Source organism: Cervus elaphus, chromosome 30 (assembly GCF_910594005.1).
Source record: "Cervus elaphus chromosome 30, mCerEla1.1, whole genome shotgun sequence".
NCBI lineage: Eukaryota > Metazoa > Chordata > Mammalia > Artiodactyla > Cervidae > Cervus > Cervus elaphus.
The window spans coordinates 66,907,056-66,928,077 of record NC_057844.1 but is presented as its reverse complement, the minus strand read 5'-3'; the positions used below and the strand labels follow the sequence as shown (position 1 = coordinate 66,928,077).

At 40.2% G+C, this 21,022-nt stretch overlaps 1 protein-coding gene across 1 annotated transcript in view; it reads left to right on the top strand.

Moving 5' to 3' along the window:
• Nucleotides 1–17,587, top strand: part of DCT (dopachrome tautomerase) — a 32,836-nt gene extending 15,249 nt beyond the window's left edge. The window contains exons 6-8 of the mRNA XM_043892030.1: nt 1,585–1,720; nt 12,839–13,040; nt 17,084–17,587. Coding sequence (XP_043747965.1) covers nt 1,585–1,720; nt 12,839–13,040; nt 17,084–17,256 — 511 coding nt within the window. The 3' untranslated portion in view covers nt 17,257–17,587. The remainder of the gene's footprint in view (nt 1–1,584; nt 1,721–12,838; nt 13,041–17,083) is intronic.
• The last annotated feature ends 3,435 nt before the right edge of the window (nt 17,588–21,022 follow it).

The following is a 21,022-nucleotide window of genomic DNA, read 5'->3' as shown; positions in this document are numbered from 1 at the left end:
CTAGATGTTGGGAGACATCAAAGCTCAGTAATAGGGAAGCACTTTGTAAGAGGATAGCAAGGCATAGTGTTACCTATCATTAATTGTGTTTAGTTGCTTAGTAGTGTCTGGCTCTTTTCGACCCCATGGGCTGCAGCACACCAGGCTTCCCTGTCCCTCGCTATCATTAAGAACTTATATATCTTCTAACTCTGCTATTCAAAACCACCTTTTGCATTTCCAATTTCTATACACATATAAGTACAGTATTCAGAACCCTGGTACCTCACCTATTAAATAGAGTATTTTTAAAATATTTTCTTGTGTTCTTTCTTCTTTTCTTCCTTAATGAAAGATCAGTCATAGACCTTAATGTTTGGTTCTGAGATCTTAGAGGAGTAAAGAATCTGCCTGCCAACCCAAGAGACAAGGGACTCGGGTTTGGTCCCTGAGTTGGGGAGATCTCCTGGAGAAGGAAATGGCAACCCACTCCAGTATTCTTGCCTGGGGAATTCCCATGGACAGAGAAGCTTGGTAGACTATAGTCTGTGGGGTGACAAAGAGTCGGATATGACTCAATGAATGAGCACATTCAGACTAAATGCTACTCAGATTACAGCACAGTAACGACATTATGATACTTGAAATTTAAAGGCCAACCAGTAATTTTCTCCCTCTAAAAAGATTTTAAGAATTATGAGAAATATGTATGGCTGTGGGCTTCCCTTATAGCTCAGTTGGTAAAGAATCTGCCTTCACGGCAGGAGACCAGGGTTTGATTCCTGAGTTGAGAAGATCCCTTGGAGATGGAAATGGCAGCCCACTCCAGTATTCTTGCCTGGAGAATCCCATGGACAAAGGAGCCTGGCAGGTTACAGTCTGTGGGGGTTGCAAAAGTCAGACCCGACTTAGTGACTAAACCACTATCTGTGGCTATAAATAAGATTTTTTAAAATTTTGTTTATTGCTTACTTGGTTGCACTGGGTCTTAGTTTCGCCATGTGGGATCTAGCTCCATGATCAGGAATCAAACCCAGGCCCCCCTGCTTTGGGAGCCTAAAGTCTTAGCCACTGGACCATCAGGAAAGTCCCTATAAATAAGATTTTAACAAGCTTCTTTGAAGATCCAGAAAGGAATGGCGGATAGATTCATGGTTTTCATGACTAAACCCTGCAGTGACTGTTCAACTCTGAGCCCCTTGTGTTGCTCAATTGTGTCCGACTCTTTGTGACCCCATGGACTGTAGTCCACCAGGCTCCTCTGTCCATGGGATTCTCTAGGCAGTGCTAGAAACTGTGTCTCCTTATGCATTTAAAAGTGTATGAATGCTCAGTTGTGTCTGCCTCTTTGTGACGCCCTTGACTGTAGCCTGCCAGGCTCCTCGTTCAAGGAATTTTACAGGCAAGTAATACTGGAGTGGGTTGCTATTTCCTTCTCCAGGGGATCTTCCTGACCCAGAAATCGAACCCACGTCTCTTATGTCTCCTGCATCCTATTTCCCTACACAATCTGAAATTAGAAGACTATTACCTAGGCTGGAAACAAAAAGAGAGCTTTCTTTGTCAGTTCATGACTCTGGTTGCTGAAATACTGATTTCTCTCAGGAATGCCCTGGAAGGGTTTGACAAAGCAGATGGGACCCTGGACTCTCAAGTGATGAGTTTTCATAATCTGGTTCATTCCTTCCTGAACGGGACAAGCGCTTTGCCACATTCTGCTGCCAATGATCCTGTTTTTGTGGTATGTTCAAAGACTCAGACCAGATGAAAAGTGTTCTAGATAATGTGCTGGATTTATTTGCTTTTCAACAAGATTAAGGTTTGGTGTGTGTTTTATTCTCTGTGTGAACAATGGGATGTATGCATATGTCAATTAATTTTAATCTACACCATACGGGTGGTTAGATAGTGTTTGAAGTCCCCTCAGCTGTGCTTTAGAGATGGTTAGCTTTGGGATGACCCTGGATGAGGGTTTACAGTCCAGAGGTGGATTCATAAATTAGCATAATAAGGTTATTCGTGCATGCGTGCTAAGTCACTTCAGTCGTGTCCAACTCTTTACAACCCAGTGGACTGTAGCCTGCCGGGCTCCTCTGTCCATGGGATTCTCCAGGCAAGAATACTGGAGTGGTTTGCCATGCCCTCCTCCAGGGGATTTTCCCAACCCAGAGATCAAAGCCGCATCTCTTACATCTCCTGCATTGGCAGGTTCGTTCTTTACCACTAGTGCCACCTGGGAAGCCCTAATAAGGTTATAAATTATATCATAACATGAGCATCAAGAGGAAGGATTTTTCATTGGTAGAATGAGCAGTGTTGAAGGTAAGTGATGGACTAGAAGGACTGTGCATATGCCATGACCCTGGCATGATGCCACCTACCTGAGGTCCAAAATTCTGTTCAGTGTTGGGTCCTGGCCCCCCTCCTTTCGCAACTGCTACTGCTAAGTCACTTCAGTCGTGTCCGACTCTGTGCGAACCCAAGGACTGACTAAAAATGTGCTGCTGTTCTTGCCGTCAGAGGATCAGAAATGTGGACTATTGGTCCCCGCTTCTAACAAGGTGAGGGGTTATCTGTAAATCCTCCATCGTCATCTTTGCTCTTCTGTAAGACACCTGCCTTGTTCACTGGTTCTATCTCACATCACTTTCAGTCCATCATTTCAGCCATCAGCTATGCCAAATATTTTCATGTCTACCTTCTCTGCTATCTAGCTATTTATCAATACTATATGTCTCTAAATTTTTATTAAAACATGCATTTTTAATTTGTACATAACAACCCTTATTCATAAGGAAGAATGTTACAGTACTCTTTATGCAGTACTCCAAAATATTATGAGACTAGCAATCCTCTGACAAATTGAAGATCAAACCCAAACTTCTCACTCCTACCAATGGTAAATAGTGGTGATGGCTAGTAATTTGATTTTCAGTCCTAAGTTTCAAGGATTGCCAAATCTTACCTCCTTATTTCGAGGAAACCCACTAAGTGGGCTTCTCTGGTAGCTCAGTCAGTAAAGAATCCATCTGCAATGCAGGTGACATGGGTTAGATCCCTGGATCGGGAAGATCCCCTAGGGGAGGAAATGGCAATCAATTCCAATATTCTTGCCTGGAGTATCCCATGGACAGAGGAGCCTGGAAGGCTACAGTCCTGCCTCAGTGGGGTCTCAGAGAGTGGGACATGACTCAGCAGCAGTATTTTGAGGAAAACCTACTAAGTCTGCAGGGTTTGACAACATTTTTCTGTCAATGACCAGATAGCACATGTTTTAGGCTTTGCAGACAAGATGGTCTCTGTTCTAGGTGCGCAGCCTGGCTTCTATAGCATGAAAGGAGCCATAGACAATACATGAATAAGTGAGTGTGCTACCCAAAACTGGGATCATCTCTTGGTGGGTGTTTACACAGAAAACACAGCCAAGCCAAAAATCAGTCGGGAGAAGGAAGGATTTATTACTTGTAGCAAGTAAGGAGAACACTTGGGATCTTTCCCAAAGCAGTGTCTCCTGGAGGAATAGCAAAATTGGGGAAGTTTTAAGCTAAGGGTACATGAATATTCATGAAGGGGCTTGTGCATAGGAGAACTCAGCAAGAAGTGAAGTGAGAGTTGCTCAGTCGAGTCTGGCTCCTTGCAACCCCGTGGACTATACAGGCCAGAATACTGGAGTGGGCAACCTTTCCCTTCTTCAGGGGATCTTCCCAACCAACCTAGGGATCAAACCCAGGTCTCCCACATTGCAGGTGGATTCTTTACCAGCTGAACCACCAGGGACTCAGCATAGAATTGGAGCAAAGGTTGACAGAGTCCAAGCTTTAGTTGGACTTAGCTTTAGTCCAAGCTTAAGTTACAAGTGAGAAAAGGTTAACATCATCATCTCCTAGGCACTCATCAAGTAATTGAGGGCTTTCAGAAGAGGGTTTAGATTCTTCAGAACAGCTCAAGAAAGTGCTTCAGGTTAATCTTTAATATTGAAACAGAATGGAGAGTCTTTACAATTGATTTGTTGTCTTTGCTATTGTTACTTCGCTTGTCTGATAACAGTCAGTTTGTTCTTTTGTTCATTTAGAATCCTTATTGCTGAGGCTTGTTCAAGGGCAAACATTGTGGCCAGGCCTAGATGGCAAAATGGCTTATGCTTAAAATGGTCTCTTTTATGTCAAAAAGCTATATTTGGTTCTTTCCTTTCAGACCATCCATCTCCTACCTGCCTACAAGTGTGGTGTTCTAATAAAACATTATTTACAAGAATAGTGAGCCCTGTTTACCCAGCAGGCTTTAGTTTGCCAACCCCGGCTGGAAGGGATCAATGTCTTCTGTGTAGTACGGATATCTCTTTAGTCATCTTTCTCTTCCTGCTCTAGCTGGAAGCCTGCATTATGATTTTGTGGACGTGGGATTCCATGACTTACATTAGTTCAAAGACACAAGATGTTTTATCATCCTTGTCATCATTACTTTTAATACTTTTAATGTTTTAAAATTTTGTTTTCCTTGGTATAAGTTATGTACATATAAATAGACAAAAAGCCACAGCCTTTCTTTGAAGGCACAGAAGGAGTAATGTTTTGGCACCAGTTCCAGAACTCACAATTACTTTAGACTATTGACAAAGAGTTTCATGTTGAAGCCAATTCAGCTTCAACAATATTGAGAGGCAGGTGAAAGCACTTAAGTTTACAGAGTTATGGCTTCTGGAATTTCAAATTTATGCAAACATATTGCATATGACATTTATTAAATTTGTTTTTTGTGAACTCTCTTCAAGCAAGAGAAACACACATTTGTATTCGATTGAAATGAGTATAAGAAGGTATGATGCTAAAATGCAGGAAATACTCTGAACCAATCTCTGAAATTCTAATTTTAAGGTAATTGAAGGAAATGCACACATTTATCATGAAAATTAAGTTTAGGTCACAGGAATGTTAAATAGTTCCGTTTTCAATATCAAATTTGGGTATAACCTAGAAAAGAAAAAAAGGAGGGAAACCAATAGACTGTAAAGTTAAACAGTTAACTGCCATGAAAGAAACTATGTTAGAGGATCAGTGACTTTGTGCCCAAGTCCCAAAGAAAATATTCTTAACGATGTATTTGGATGTCATCCTCTTAGAAAAGGTACCTTTGGCAAGTTTTAATTCTTGGCGGGGAGATTAATAGGTTGCACAGTTAATATTTCCTGAATAGCTCATGTGTCTGTTCTTCACCTTTTACATTAAAATTCTAAATGGAATTAAGACATACCAGCAACCTTATTTGGAGAAGGCATTGGCACCCCACTCCAGTACTCTTGCCTGGAAAATCCCATGGACGGAGAGGCCTGGTAGGCTGCAGTCCATGGGGTCGCTAAGAGTCGGACACTACTGAGCGACTTCACTTTCACTTTTCACTTTCATGCATTGGAGAAGGACATGGCAACCCACTCCAGTGTTCTTGCCTGGAGAATCCCAGGGATGGGGGAGCCTGGTGGGCTGCCGTCTGTGGGGTCGCACAGAGTTGGACACGACTGAAGCGACTTAGCAGCAAGTACAAGAAATACTCTTGACTGAAATGTATATCACATATTCTATCATGATATACTCTTATTTATTTTCTTTGTTGAAGTATACTTGATGTACAATATTGTATGTTACAAGTATACAATTTAGTGATTCCTAATTAAAATTTTTAAAATTATACAGAAGTGGATTTCTTTTAAATATCATTTTACTTTATTTTAATTATTATTTATTTATTTTTGGAGGCTGCACCATGTGGCATGTAGGATCTTAGTTCCCTGACCAAGGATGAAACCTGTGACCCCTGCATTGGAAGCTCAGAGTTGTAACCACTCTACCATCAGGGAAGGTTTTTAAGGATTATACTCCCTTGGACTGCAAGGAGATCCAAACAGTCCATCCTAAAGGAGATCAGTCCTGGGTGTTCACTGGAAGGACTGAGGTTGAAGCTGAAACTCCAATACTTTGACCACCTGATGCGAAGAGCTGACTCATTGGAAAAGACCCTGATGCTGGGAAAGATTGAGGGCAGGAGGAGAAGGGGACGACAGAGGATGAGATGGTTGGATGACATCACCGACTCGAGAGACATGGGTTTGGGTGGACTCCAGGAGTTGGTGATAGACAGGGAGCTCTGGCGTGCTGCGGTTCATGGGGTCGCAAAGAGTCAGACACCACTGAGCGACTGAACTGAACTGAACTGAACTCCATTTACAGTTATTTAAAAACGTTAGTTATAGTCCCTGTGTTTTACAGTATATCCTTGTGGCTTATTTTATAAACAATAGTTTGTAGGGATGTTTTGATCTTTAACTTGCACATGCTCAATGGTTAAATGGAGCTGAAGGGGTTCTTTTCAATTCTAAATTTTATAAGGATAAACACATACTCTATGGAGAAGAATTAAACCTAAGAGATGAACTATATGCACTTCATTATTGATGAATTATGGAGAAGGAAATGGCAACCCACTCCAGTAGTCTTGCCTGGAGAATCCCATGGATGGAGGAGCCTGGTGGGCTATAGTCCATGGGATCACAAAGAATTGGACATGACTGAGCGACTAAGCACATTGATGAATTAAGTAATATAATGGCAAACCATAATATATGTACATATCGAAGATGGTTCTAGCATTGATTGGAGTTCCTCTCTCCTAGTGCGTTGGAGGCTCCTTAGCCTCGAATGGCCTGGGAGTATCTCAGTTCTCATCTATAACCTCTTCTAACATCACCCTGGTCCTCATTTTTCAGTCTGTACTGTTTGCCTCTGATGGATGCTGAAATGGTCACATCTTCTGAAGCTGACATAATAACAGCAGAACTCTCCTGGAGTCCTCTGTTTGCATCTCTTCAAAATTTAATGCTTAAACTACAAGCTTTCTTTCTCAGGGATATCACAGCTGAATTCCTAATGCTCTTGCTATTTCTTTTATGTGCATATTATTATACCTTGTATACAATGTATATGGTATAATTATATGTATACATATGTGTATTTTGTATGCAATGCTATCATACAAAGCTATGCAGAAAGGGTGCTTTCCTCAGGTAACTCTGCCAAAATGCCTGAAAAAATACCTTCCATTCTGTCTGCTCAGGATGCAGTGCAAGAGGGAAAGAAAATTATAGTAAAATGGGAAACACCCTCTGGGCTGAGCACTGCCCAGGAGACTCTGTTGTTATTCAAATGCCCACTTTCTCTGGTGCTTTCTTGTCTGTCACTAAATGTGCTGCCTATGGAGTACTCACCTCCCTGTGGTAGAGCTTAGTAGTCAGCTATGTTGAAGTTGGGTGTCATGTAACTATTTCAAGCCTATTACATATGGCTTCTTTAGGTATGTAAAACCAACATCTTGGCTATACATTGCTTCAAATCCTTGATAGAAGAAGGCAAGAATAAATAAATATTCTATAGCAATCTTTCTGTAGGCACAAATGCTCTTCTTGTGTCAGAGATTCCACATGGCAGGAATCTGAATTTTCAGTCCCCTAAGTGAAGGCTGGCTTCCTAGGTGGCTCAGTGGTAAAGAATCTGCCTGCCAATACAGGAGACATGAGTTAGATCGCTGAGTTGGAAAGATCTCCTGGAGAAGGAAATGGCAGTATTCTTGCCTGGGGAATCCCACACACAGAGGCGGCTGATGGGGTACAATCTATGGAATCGTGAAAGAGTTGGACACAACTTAGCAACTAAATGACAACAATGACAAGAGAAGGTTGTTAGTAACTTTATCCTCTAGTGATCTTGAGAAAGATATGCATGCTTTCCTTGTACTTTATTAAGTTTCTTTATGCCTCTAAGCACAATATTTGTTGATCAATTGCTTTCTTCTGCATGGTTGCATTTAAAAATTTTTACCTTGAAAACCCATGTAATCACATTTCCTTCAATATTGCCTTGCAAGTTGAAATTTAGCATTTTTTTTCCCTTCCTGTACCTATCTTTACTTTGTTGGAATACGATAGGCTAAGTTTGTGTACCAAAATTTGTAACCTCATTTTTGAGGCACTCAATTATTAATGCTAAAATATAAGTATAAATCTCTATAGCAGATATAAGGCAACTGCAGTTTACTTTTACTTTGCTTTTATTTATGCCCTCGAATTACATTTACAGAGATAGTAGCTTATTTTCAACCTGTGTTCAACAAAGATGGGGCTTCCCTGGTGGCTCAGATGGTAAAGAATCCACCTGCAGTGTAGAAGACCTGGGTTCGATCCCTGGGTCGGAAAGATCCCATAGAGAAGGGAGTGGCTGGGAAATCCCATGGACAGAGGACCCTGGCGGTCTGTAGCTCTTTGGGTCACAAGAGTTGGACATGACTGAGTGACTAACACTTTTCAACAAAAATACCACAGGTTTGTCAAAAGCAATTCAGGTTATTTCATTTAGGAACAGTGTTCACAACTTTATCAAAAATACCTAGTCTCCCTGTTGCCCTGCTTCTCTTTCTAGCCTCTGGATACATTGTTGCTCACAGCATTTTGTCTCTGGCCTATTTTGCATCTCCCTGGCATATGCTGACCTTTTTTTTTTTTTTTTTAACTACATTCTATAAATTGTTTCATCTGTATGTAATTCCTATTAGAGCTTTTATTGGATAATGTTTAACGGCTCGTCTGAGACCTATAATCTTCTCCTTATTACTCTTCCCCTGTTCTTTCCCTCAAAATTATGAATTTCTTTAGAGTCTCCTCTCCTCCCTAACTGTTTACACTTCCACACCTGGTGAATTCTGGTGCTTTCACCCAGTTATTTGCCTCTTACAGCATTGACTCTATCTCTTTCTCTGCCCTGAGATTCTCTTATCTCTTTTTTTAAAAATCACAGTTTGATCTCTGACTTCAACTCAGATGGTTTCTAAAAGTTCAAGAGATACTGTGTGGCCTTTCTTAGAAAACACATTCTGATACACGCCTTTTTCTGTGTATCAGTTAGCACTTGGTTCAACTGCTTAAAACAGAAAACCAAAATTACAGAACTCTAAACAACAAATAAAGGGGTTTATTTTTCTCCTTGTGTAAAAGAACTCCATTGGCAGGTGGTTTAGCCTTGGTAGACTATCTCTATAGTCATCATAAACTCCTTCTGTCTTTCTGCTTGACCATCCTTGGTGAGTGGCTGCTTCTCTTAGCTTTGCTTGCAGGCTGCTAAGATAGCTGCCACAGCTTCAGCCATCGCACCCATGTTCCAGAAAGCAGTGAGGAGGAATGGAGAGGGAAAAGGGGCCCCTTTTAAGCTGGGACAACCATCTTTAACATCTTTAACAAGATTTTCTAGAAGTCCTATCCAGTGATTTCCAGCTAAATCTCATGGATAACTTGGCACATTGCTTCACCACAAACACCAAAGAAGTTACTGAGAAAGAAGAGGAGAAAGGCTATTGGTTAAACAATCAATAGTGCTTGCTACTCTTAGACATTGTGCATCTATTGCTTGGGCTCCACACTTGAGGCAGAACTTCTGTTTGAGGCTGGCAGGCTCCTGAGGCCAGACCTGGAGCATGGAGCTCTTTCTGGGAAACTTCTAACCTTATCTGGAGCTCCCAGGATTTTACAGCACCTGATATTGTTTTCAGGGACCTACACCAACAGCTAACGCTCAGCTCCTTTTCCAGGGTTAATGCCCCTTCTCAAAGAGAACTCTTCCTGAACTCTACTTGTGAGAGACATGGATCACTCAAATTATCATGTGTTTCTTCAAAGCTGTTGCTCATTCGATAAGCTTGATGCCTTTTATTCCCTCGGGGCTTAAATTCTGTGACTCAAAGCCAAGATTTCAGAACTCAAAAAATATTTTCTCTCTGTGAAAGCCCAGGTCTTACAATTTGATGTTTTGGTTTTTAACATGTATCTTGTGTTGACCAAAATACAGTCGCAAACTAAAAGTAGAGAGTTATTTTATTTGGTGGGAATGTTTAGGACTCCGGAGTCCGAGAGGCAGCATCTCAGTAGCTCTGAGAAAACCGCTCCAAGGAGGCAGGAGGGGAAGTCCTTCTATACACAAGTTTGCAACAAAGGAAACAGGCAGTCTTAACATCCAAGATCAGATATCAAATTAAGGAATTAAGCATTCCGTGTATGGGAAGATGCAAGCCTCTGGGCTCATTGAATTGATCCCTTTCAGACGCACCTCAGCTATCTGGGGCCAATCTTGTTTCCTTGTTCATATTGCTTCCTGCATTCTCCCAGCTCCTCTGCAATCACCACGGGGGGTGGTGTGTGGCAGCAGTTTCAGGAACCCTCAAGCCCATTTGGAGGCCAGAAATCGCTGAAGGTTGTGACACTTCTTGTTTATTAATATGGCAGGAGATATTTTCATTTCATACTTACCATGGACTTTAAAAATCCATTCAGGAAAGAAATCCTTTTAGTAAATCACTCGATTCTTTTCACTATCTCAGTGTAGACAATTTAGGTAGAAAGCTCTCAGTGTTTCCTGAATGGGTGAGCTAGCTACAAGGAACCTCGGGTAAAATCTGAAACTATTATCTACTAAATAAGCATCAGTAGTACAAGCCAGAAAGTGAAATTGTTAATTGCTCAGTCGTGTCTGACTCTGTGCGAGCCCATGGACTGTAGCCTGCCTGGCTCCTCTGTCCATTCTCTAGGCAAAAATACTGGAGTGGGTTGCCTATGCCCTTCTCCAGGGGATCTTCCAAACTGAAGGACTAAACCTGGGTCTCCTGCATTGCAGGCAGATTCTTTACCATCTGAGCTACCTGGGAAGCCCTACAATCCAGAAGAGCTTTAGAGGTTAGGAATTGAAGTAGTTAGGAAGTGCAAAGAACTAAGAATTCAGACTGAGGGCAATCAGGGAAGATGCCTTAGTACAGGGACTCTTAAGTTTATCTTGAAACAAGACTTTGAAGCCAGAAAAGAGAAAGAGCGGTATTTCAGACTGAGGGAAACAGCGTCCACTAGAAAGGGGCCTGTTTGGATGAGTTGTTGTTCAGTTGCTGTGTCGTGTCCTACTCCTTGTGACCCCATGGACTGCACATGCCAGGCTTCCCCTCCTTCACTCTCTCCTAGAGTTTGCCCAAACTCATGTCCATTGAGTCGATGATGCCATCCAACCATCTCACCCTCTGTCACCATCTTCTCCTCCTGCCTTCAATCTTTTCCAGCTTCAGGGTCTTTTCCAGTGAGTCGGCGCTTCACACCAGGTGGCCGAAGGATTGGAGCTTCAGCTTCAGCATCAGTAGTTTCAGTGAATATTCAGGGTTGGTTTCCTTAAGATTGATTGGTTTGATCTCTTGTTGTCCAAGGGACTCTCAAGAGACTTCTCCAGCACCACCATTTGAAAGCATCAGTTCTTCAATGATCAGACTTCTTTATGGCAAGAATACTGGAGTGGGTTGCCATGCCCTGCTCCACGGGATCTTCCCAACCCAGGGATTGAACCCGGGTCTCCTGCATTGCAGATGGATTTGTTGCCATCTGAGTCACTAGGGAAGCCCTTGGATGAGTTGTACAAAATATAAAAGTACTTTGCATGGCACTGTCGTCAGCCAACAGAAACTTATTAAACATCAACCCTGTCCGAGTTATAGACTAAGCCTGAAACTCCAAAGGTGAAAAGACCTTATCTCTGACTTTTAGGAGTTAGGAGTCTCATTATGGAAAATTGATAAACAAATAAGTGATAGTATAACTTCACCAGTGCTATATTGGTGGACGGATAAATGAATTCATTTAACCTGTATTTACTGAAGTAAGTATCTCCTTTCCCCCATGTGACAAGCCCTGGAGTGACAGACCCTGCAGACAAAGAGGGAAGGAAAATCAGACGGAGTCCCTGGGCTCCCTGAACTACTAGGAATGAAAGAAGACCTCTAATGGCCTGGGCTGAACGCTCATGTTTGTGTCCTGTTGCAAAATCAGGACTATAAATGTGAAATTTTGCTGTGAATATTTAAAAACACGTAATAATTGCTGTCTTTGAAAAGGACTTTAACAGCTTTCTTGAGAAAATAAAACAGTACTATGCACATTACAACATTTTTAGACTTTCTTTTGCTGGCCTAACGCTGAGAATGAGAGGCATACAGTGAGCACATAGAAGGGTGGGAGAAATTTGAAGGCCCGTTTTGGATGTTTTCTTTCTTTTTCTTTTTTAAAATTATCCATTTGTATTATACTATTGGTAAACAGAATGTCTCCTTTCTTCTTTGTTAAAATCAAAGCATCTGAATGTTGGTTGCACTATTTATCTCATCATACTTGCTTTTTTTTCTGAATGTAATAATTAACATGAATTTGTTGAAGGCCTCAAATATTCTTAAACCAGTGCTACATGTGCAACATGAACCTTACTTTGTTCACTTAACAAAGGGGTTTATGGAGTGATATGCCATACAGCCTTGAAAGTGAAAAACAAAGGGTTAGTCCTCAGTCATGTCCAACTCTGCCCTCATGGAGTATAATCTGCCAGGCTCCTCTGTCCATGGAATTTTCCAGGCAGGAATACTGGAGTGGGTTGCCATTCCCTTCTCCAGGGGATCTTGCCAGTGGGTATGTCACCAAGAAGTTCCTGTTGTCAAGAAGAACCAACTTGATTTCATTTTAGAGAAAGTTCCAGTTAGATTGGTCTGATTAGCACAGACCCATCAATATTGGCAGGGCTTCCCCAGTGACTCAGCGGTAAAAAATATGTCTGCTGGTTCTATTCCTGGATCAGGAAGATCCCCTGGAGAAGGAAATGGCAAACCACTCCAGTGTTCTTGCCTGGGAAATCCCATGGACAGAGGAGCCTGGCAGGCTACAGTCCATGGGGTCACAAAAGAGTCAGACACGACTTAGTGACTGAACACACATCCATCAGTGTTAATGCTGAATTCAACTGTCTTGCAGGTCCTTCATTCCTTCACCGATGCCATTTTTGACGAATGGATGAAAAGATTCAATCCCCCTGCGGATGCCTGGCCTCAGGAGCTGGCACCCATTGGTCACAATCGGATGTATAACATGGTTCCTTTCTTCCCTCCGGTGACTAATGAGGAACTCTTTTTAACCGCAGACCAACTTGGCTACAGTTATGCCATTGATCTGCCAGGTAACGAATGCAACTTCTAAACGCGTGATTCATTAATCTTCTAAAGAGGCTTTCTTTTTTTTTTTTCCTTTCTTTTTCTTCTAAATCAAGACCTTAAATTGAAGTGCTCAGATCTAGTTAAGTTTATTGGCAATTTTTTAGAGTATGTATACTTACAAAATGAGCCTTTAAACTACCAATTAAACATCAGAAAAGGGACTGTTGGATGACTCTTGTTTTAGAAAATTGAAAGTTGTTAAGAGAACTTATTTCAGGGCAAGTATCTACAACTGCACCTGATCTGACAATTGAAAACCAGCCATGGTTTGAAATGCCTAACCAATAAAATCAAAATGCACTAGCCACAGATGGATGAGGACTAGCAGAACCTTTTAGAGATCTTTACTTAAAGGCAAAGCTGAGTTTAAGGTGAGGCAAATGCAGCACTTGCCTCAGGCACAAACTTCAAAGTGAAGCCAAAAATTCAGTAATTGAGCTAAGTAATAATATAATGCAATATTATCAAAACCCCAAATTAATACCAAAAAAAAAAATCCATGGTGAATACAGTATCAAAAATTTAAAGCCAGGCTGTTGTTTGTTTATACCTCTGTGTTAGTTTGTAAGTAGGCCATTTATTTTTTTCCCAGTTAACCCACACCACCTCTGCCTGATGGGTTTGTAAAGATGGCAATGACCTGCCAGTAGATTGGGCTGTGTGGGACTTCATGGGTACTTTTTTAAATGAACTTTTGGAAATCATGTTTTTATTCTTTTTTTAAAAATAATTTTACTTATTTATTTTTGGCCGTGCTGGGTCTTTGTTGCTTTGCGAGGGCTTTCTCTTGCTGCAGTGAGCGATGGCCACTCTTGCGGTGTTCAGGCTTCTCACTGCAGTGGCTTCTCTTGTTGTGGAGTACGGGCTCTTGGTGCGTGAGCTTCAGTAGTTGTAGCCCTCTGGCTCAGGAGATATGGCATGTGGAGTCCAGAGTATGGGCTCAGTAATCGTGGCACATGGGCGTAGCTGCACAGGCATGTGGAATCTTCCCGGACCAGGGATCGAACCCATGTCCCCTGCATTAGCAGGTGGAGTCCCAATCACTGTACCACCAGGGAAGTCCTGAAGTCATGTTTTTAAGTTGTAGATTTTTTATTAGCTTTTCCACTTGGTTCAAAATACAGAAAGATATTTTGATAAATGTAGGGGCATACTTTTTTTTTTTTTCAATTTGCCCAGGCCCCAGTACAGCTCCATGTGCCATTTAAAGAACCTGCAGACAGGTTGATGAAGGAAAAGTAAAACACTAAAAAAAAAAAAAAATCTCGTAATTTGTCAAGAAGCTGAAAAACTCTCAGTCTATGTGCTGGTGGCATTTTCCCATTAATGTCTATTTTGTCTCCTCTAAATCTCAGCCTGCAAAGTAATTAAGACCATTTCTGAGGTCACATCTCTCTCTCTCTCTTCATGTCTTACTCCCTCCCAGCCCCTTCTCTCTCAACTTTCAAAACCTTTCAGACCCTGGACTCTGTCCTCTGTTTTTCCTTCCAGTTCTACATCTACTGCAGCTTGTTCTCTTTACTGATTTGAAATTTCTCTTCTTTGGGCAGCTGAGGTGAGAATGTCTCTTTGAAACTTTTCTCATTTCTTTGAGATTGAACATAATAATAATCAGAAAGTTTGGCATGTGCTTCTGACCATGCTTCCATGTCCTCTGACATCGGTCACTTAACAGATATAACCCGAGAGTCTAAATATGCCCAGGATGCATTAACTCATTAGAAGATACAAATCACATTCTTTTATTGGTTTAATAAAAATTTACATCCATTCTGAGGAGACATAACTATAACTCAAGATTGAAGAAGGGAGAGAGGGATTTGGGAAAGGAGTTGGGTCCTGAACTGGATCAAAGAGATGGAGGGACTTCCCTGGGGGTCCAGTGGTTGACTCCACGCTTCCAATGCAGGGGTCTCAGGTTCAATCCCTGGTCGGGGAACTAAGATCCCACATGCTGTGCTATGTGGTCAAAAAAAGAAAAAAGTTTTTTAAAAAAAGAGATGGTAGGTTTTAGGTAGGTTGGAGGAAAGAAAGGGGCATTTTAGATTGAAGACAGGGAGGGAACAGGATTGTGAAAGACACGTGTAGTCCATATAGAGGACCGTGAGCAGAAAGCCTGGCTGTAGTGAAAGGCTTGAGTAATTAACTGTGAATTAAGGTTGGATCTGAGAGAAGGCCTGGTTACGAGGGACTGTAAAAGTCGGGCAGAAACCACAATAAGATCCCACTGTATACCCATTAGGATGGCTGCTACCAAGAAAGCAGAAGATAACAAGTGTTGATGAGAATGTGGAGAAAATGGAATCCTCATGCATTGCTTGTGGGAATGTTAGCATAGGCTCTGTGAAAAGCAATATGGTAGCTCCTCAAAAAATTAAACACAGAATTACCATGTGATCTAACAATTCTGCTTCTGGGCATAGACCCCAAAGAATTGTAAGCAAGTACTCCAACAGATATTTGTACACCTCTATTCATAGCAACAGTATTTGCAACAGGCAAAAGTTAGAAGCAGTTGGAGGGAGATGTAAGAGGGAAGGGATATATGTGTGCCTATGGCTTATTCATATTGATGTGTGGCAGAAATCAACACACTATTGTAAAGCAGTTATCCTCCAATTAAAAATATTTTTTTTAAAAAGTGGGAACAACCCAAGTGCCCACTGACAGATAAGCAAAATAACAACAAATAAAATATGGTCCATACATACAATGGAATATTATTCAGCCTTAAAAAGGAAGTCCTGACACATGCCGTAATATTGGTGAATCTTGAAGACACGCTAAGTTAAATAAAACAGTCACAAAAAGATAAAACCTATATGATTCCACTTATATGGGGCACCTATAGTAGTCAGATACATAGAGACGGAAAGAGTGGTTGCTTGTTGCTAGAGCGTGGGAAGGGATAGAGGTCTAGAGAATTATTATTTCAATTTTGCAGGGAAAAAAATTTCTATGAATGAATAGTGGTGATGAATGCACAACAATGTGAATGTATTTAATGTCACAGAACTTAAAAATGGTTAAGGTGATAAAATATATGTCATATATGTTTTGCCACAATTAAAAAAAATAAGTAATTTTTAAAAAAAGCTAGGTAGAGGAGTTTGGATAATAACAAAGGCAATCATTTTTGGCTCCTGAACAAAGAAATGACAGAATAAAAACCTGTATTTTAAGAAGATGAGGATGGCATTTGTTGCAGGAAAAGACAAATTAAAATCCTTTTGGAGAAACCCCATCAGAATGAGTCAGGGTCCTCTGTGGGCCTGGAGAGAAAGGACTAGAAGGACAGTCTTACATTTAGAGAAGTGTAGAGTACAGAAAAACTGTACTTCAGAAAAATTGATTTTAAGAACAACTGACCAAGGATAATTTTTAAGGAAATGACAAATAGGCATAAATACATTAGAAATGAAATCCATTAATTTTGTGGAAAAGTGCTTATAAAATACATTTGAATAGAGGATTGCATTTATCATGTGATGATTCCGATTTCATTCACAACTATTTAAATGGGTCCAAATTTCTTCTACTTTTGCTCTTGAATGACCCCTGTTATAATCTCTAGTCTCATCTGTCTTACTCACTGATCACTCCATAAAAAAGCTAGAGACAACAGCAGAATTTCTAGACCTGACTGTTGTATATTTTGCAGTTCCCCAGATACCATTTTAGCATGCACTTTTACAAATGAGTTTCTAACTCACAAAAGTAGTTATATACTTCCTTGGAGGGTTTATTCTGTATAAGTATTTATCATAAGGAATTTTTAAAATACAATAAGCTATATTCAAACAATGGAATGTCATTTTCCATTTCCACAAAAAAAAATTATGGATATGATAAATAGTTCGTAAGGAAGGAGAAAAATTTTATTCCAGTGTGCTTTTTCAACAAAAGCACACATGAAAGACAAATTGGTTTATTCTTCCCTTTTCTAAGGGTATGCCGCTGATGAAAACCCCAATTGTAAGACTCTTTTCTTCTGCTTTAATTTCAGTTGAAGAAACTGCAGATTGGACCACAGTGCTCTCAGTGGTCACGGGGATGCTCGTGGTTTTGGTTGTCCTTTTTGCATTGCTGCTTTTCCTTCAATATAGAAGACTTCGAAAAGGATATACACCCCTAGTGGAGACACAGCTAAGTAACAAAAGATACACCGAAGAAGCCTAGATGCTCAAGCCTTGCTCTAGTGAACAGGCTGACCAAGCCGTAGTTCTGACTGACAATCTGCAAGTGAATCCTCACTGTTCTTCCTTTCGTTGAAGAGCTTTGGCATAGCCCCTTCTGTTATGGTGATGATCCCCAAGTACGGAAGATGCTTCACTCTAGTTTCTGGTTTGCTTGTTTGTTTAACAAACAAGCTAAAGTGCTTGAGGGTATCTCTACCATCAAACAAAGGTAGAGCTGATGACAACTGGTGGTATCTGATAATAACTCCCCATACTGATTGATTAAGCCCCCTCGTGTTTTGACCCCCCAAAATCGATAGAGTGGACTCACTGAAATATGCAGATCAGTGAAATTTGAGAACTGGACCAGATCATGGTTACATCTTTCTTAACTCACGTGTCTTCCTTTGTAAAGGGCGGCAGAAAGGTGGCAGATGCTACATGAGTCTCCAAGGTCTCTTTTAGGCGTAAAACATCTATGTTTTTAGGTGGCTTCCTGATCATCTTCCCGAGGCTTCTTTTTTCTTCTTTTCTCTTTTTCTTTCCAGTCTTTAAAATGGCCTTGAAGATGAAAATAGGCCTTATTTTCCATATGGGAAGAAGAATGAATGAATGAATCATCAGTTTGGTTCTTTTTTATAAATTAGATGTTACAGAGTTTATAAAGTGTCTGCAGTTCTTAACAGCAGAGCTCTCACAAGAATCAATAGCTGAATAAACATTGATCCTATAGTGGTAAGTGAACAGATGAGGATTAAATTAATTTAAATTAATCTAGTTGATTAATATACTGTTTTGAACTTATTAACGAGTACAGCATCACTCTTTTCGGGAAAGTCTGACTGGAGAAGGCTGGTGAGATTCTAAGCCTGAACAGGAAACAATTTGATTAGCATTCCATTGCCCTGAAGTCTCATTTGGCTGAAAGTCAAAGTCGCTCAGTCCTGTCTGACTTTATGCGACCCTATGGACTACATAGTCCATGGAATCCTCCAGGCCAGAATACTGGAGTGGGTAGCCTTTCCCTTCTCCAGGGGATCTTCCCAACCCAGGGATCAAACCCAGGTCTCCGGCATTGCAGGCAGATTCTTTACCAGCTGAGCCACGACCCCAAACCAGTTCCTTTGCTGGGTAACGTCAGATGAAAAATTGTTCAAGCATTTGACTTATTTTAAAGAGTTGACTTTAAATTCATTAATGCTGCACTGTACTAATGGTTACTTACAAATGCTAATTGGTTAAGTCTTATCATTTAAAAGTGAACAATTCAGAATTAAATGGTTATGATCCACTAAGTAATCATCAGGTAATGAGCGATAAGAATGAGGCAATCTTGACGAAGATGTTTAGACTCACCAAGATGATCCCCACCTCCCAGACATTAATGGCTGTTGAGATTTTTAAGGCAATTTCATCTGTTTATATCTGGTACCCGTGCAGTAGGAGTGAAGCCATAGGAGTGGCCCTTCTGTCCACTCATTTCACCTCTTCTCTACTGGGATGGATGTGTGTGAACGGGATTAAGAAGTCTCTGTAGCCTTCTCCACATGGGAGCTCTAGAAGGTGCAAGGTTCACCAAGACCCTGTGTTATCCCCTGGAATAAGACTTCAGAAGTGAGAGAAAAGGACAAAGCTCAATCTGAACTGAATGAAGTTGAGTGGGTCTCATAAAGTATATCTGACAGTAGGCTCAGCAGGTGAGAATTAAGACAGCCCAGGCTCCTGAATGGGGTGAAACCTTGCCTGGACCTCTCATCAGTGCCGCATGCATAGATCTCAATGCCTCCCTTTAACAGAGTTCATGGAAAACTCATCAATGAGTTATTAACATGGTCCACTCTGGAAAGTTTATGCTCTGACCTCAGAGTTGTTGGGGGACTAATTTTTACATCCTGTTTGTAAACCAAAAGAGAAATATGTTAAGATGAAGATATAAATGTGCATGGTAGGTACGTTCCTGAAAAGTTGTGTACAAATCAATTATACATTAAAAGCACCAGGGGAAATTACTTTTTATGGATGAACTATTATGAATAATTCTATAAAGCACATAACCACCTCTAGCTTATCTTTCCAGTATATCAGAATTTTCATACATCATCTTGTCATAAGATTTGTTTAAAAGCAAGATCTATCTGCAGTAGAAATAAAGACTAACCACTTATACTTAGATCCTTTTAAGTATAGTGTGTGCAACTTTTCATAAATATTATGTTTTATGATGCCTTCCTAAGAGAAATAATTTCCTAATTTTGTAGTTCATATTACAAGAGTAAAATTTTCTAGCATTTTCTAACATTACAATAAATCAATGATGACTGCCTTTCAGCAAATCTAAAGGTAGAATAAACCTGTAGAGTAAAAAGTTGCTATTTACTTGCAGTGAATACTATGCAAATGAACTTAGAAAATATCACCAAGCATTTTATGGCTATACATCTCAATGATGGGGGGAAAAATTCAACCTTGAAGAAAATGAATAGATTGGCTTATATGCTTCTCTCTGCAGTATAAGAAAACTTGTATGTATATGAATCATGATTTTAAAAGAAATGCTTTTTTGAAGATAACATTCAAAAGTAAAATCCAATAACATCTTTCCTTTGTGAATTAAATTCTCTTCTAATTCTAAAATTCATTGACATAAATTTGTGATTTGCTTAGGATATAACATTATTAACTATAATAATCCTAGTGAAAAATTCTAATCTCACAATAAGAAGTAGAAAACTATTAAAAAGGAAAATAAAAATAAATGTTTTGCAGATTATTGTTTGTCTGTTGGTGGCTGTTGTTTGTTAATTTGTGAACATCAACTCACATCTTTTTGGCACTCAATATATACATAAGATTTTATGTATATACATAAAATACATGAGTAACTACTTCACTTTGGAAAATAAGTCCTTAAACTTGGAGGGTATTATGCTAAGTGAAATAAATCGGGCAGAGAAAGACAAATACTGTATGATTTTACTTACATGTGGAAATATATGCATTCATTTATAGTGAAAGTAACAAAAAAGAAACAGACTCATAGATATCAAGAACAAACTAGTTACATGGGAGAGGGAAAAAGGGAGAGGTAGTATAGGGGTGGGGATTAAGAGGTACAAACTATCAGGTCTAAAATAAGCTACCTGTACCTATATTGTACAGCACAAGGAGTATAGCCAGTATTTTATAATATCTATAAATGGAGTATAATAATCCAGTATAATTCTGAATCACTATATTGTACACTTGTAACTTATGTGATATTACATATTAATTATACTTCAGTTTAAAAACAAAGAAAAGAAGTCTTTAAATAAACTGATGTTTCTACTTTCTATTGAGTTTCTAAGCAGCTCCTACTTCCTAGCTCTCTATTTTACAAGCAGGAAAATGAGCTACTACCATTTTCCCCAGGTAAAGAGTTACCTCTGATGTCCCTATAGTCTAAAGAGTGATATTGGAGAGGGAGGTGAGTAGGGAGGCCACTTGCAGTCATTGCCCAGGGAGGCAGGCTCCTTCTAGAGAGGCTATTAGCTCAGTCAACTTGTTGGAAATGCCCAGAAGAAGGAAAGTAGAGCCAACGAGGTCACGGTGACATGGTGTTCACTTCTACTTCTAGACCTGAAGCTTCTAGAGGTCAGCTTGTAGAGCTCTCCATACAGCTCCAATGCTATTGTATCAAAGCACTGTGAGTACTTAGGAAATGTGTGTGTGCATCTGGGCTAAGTTGCTTCAGTCATGTCCTACTCTTTGCGACCCCACTGACTGCA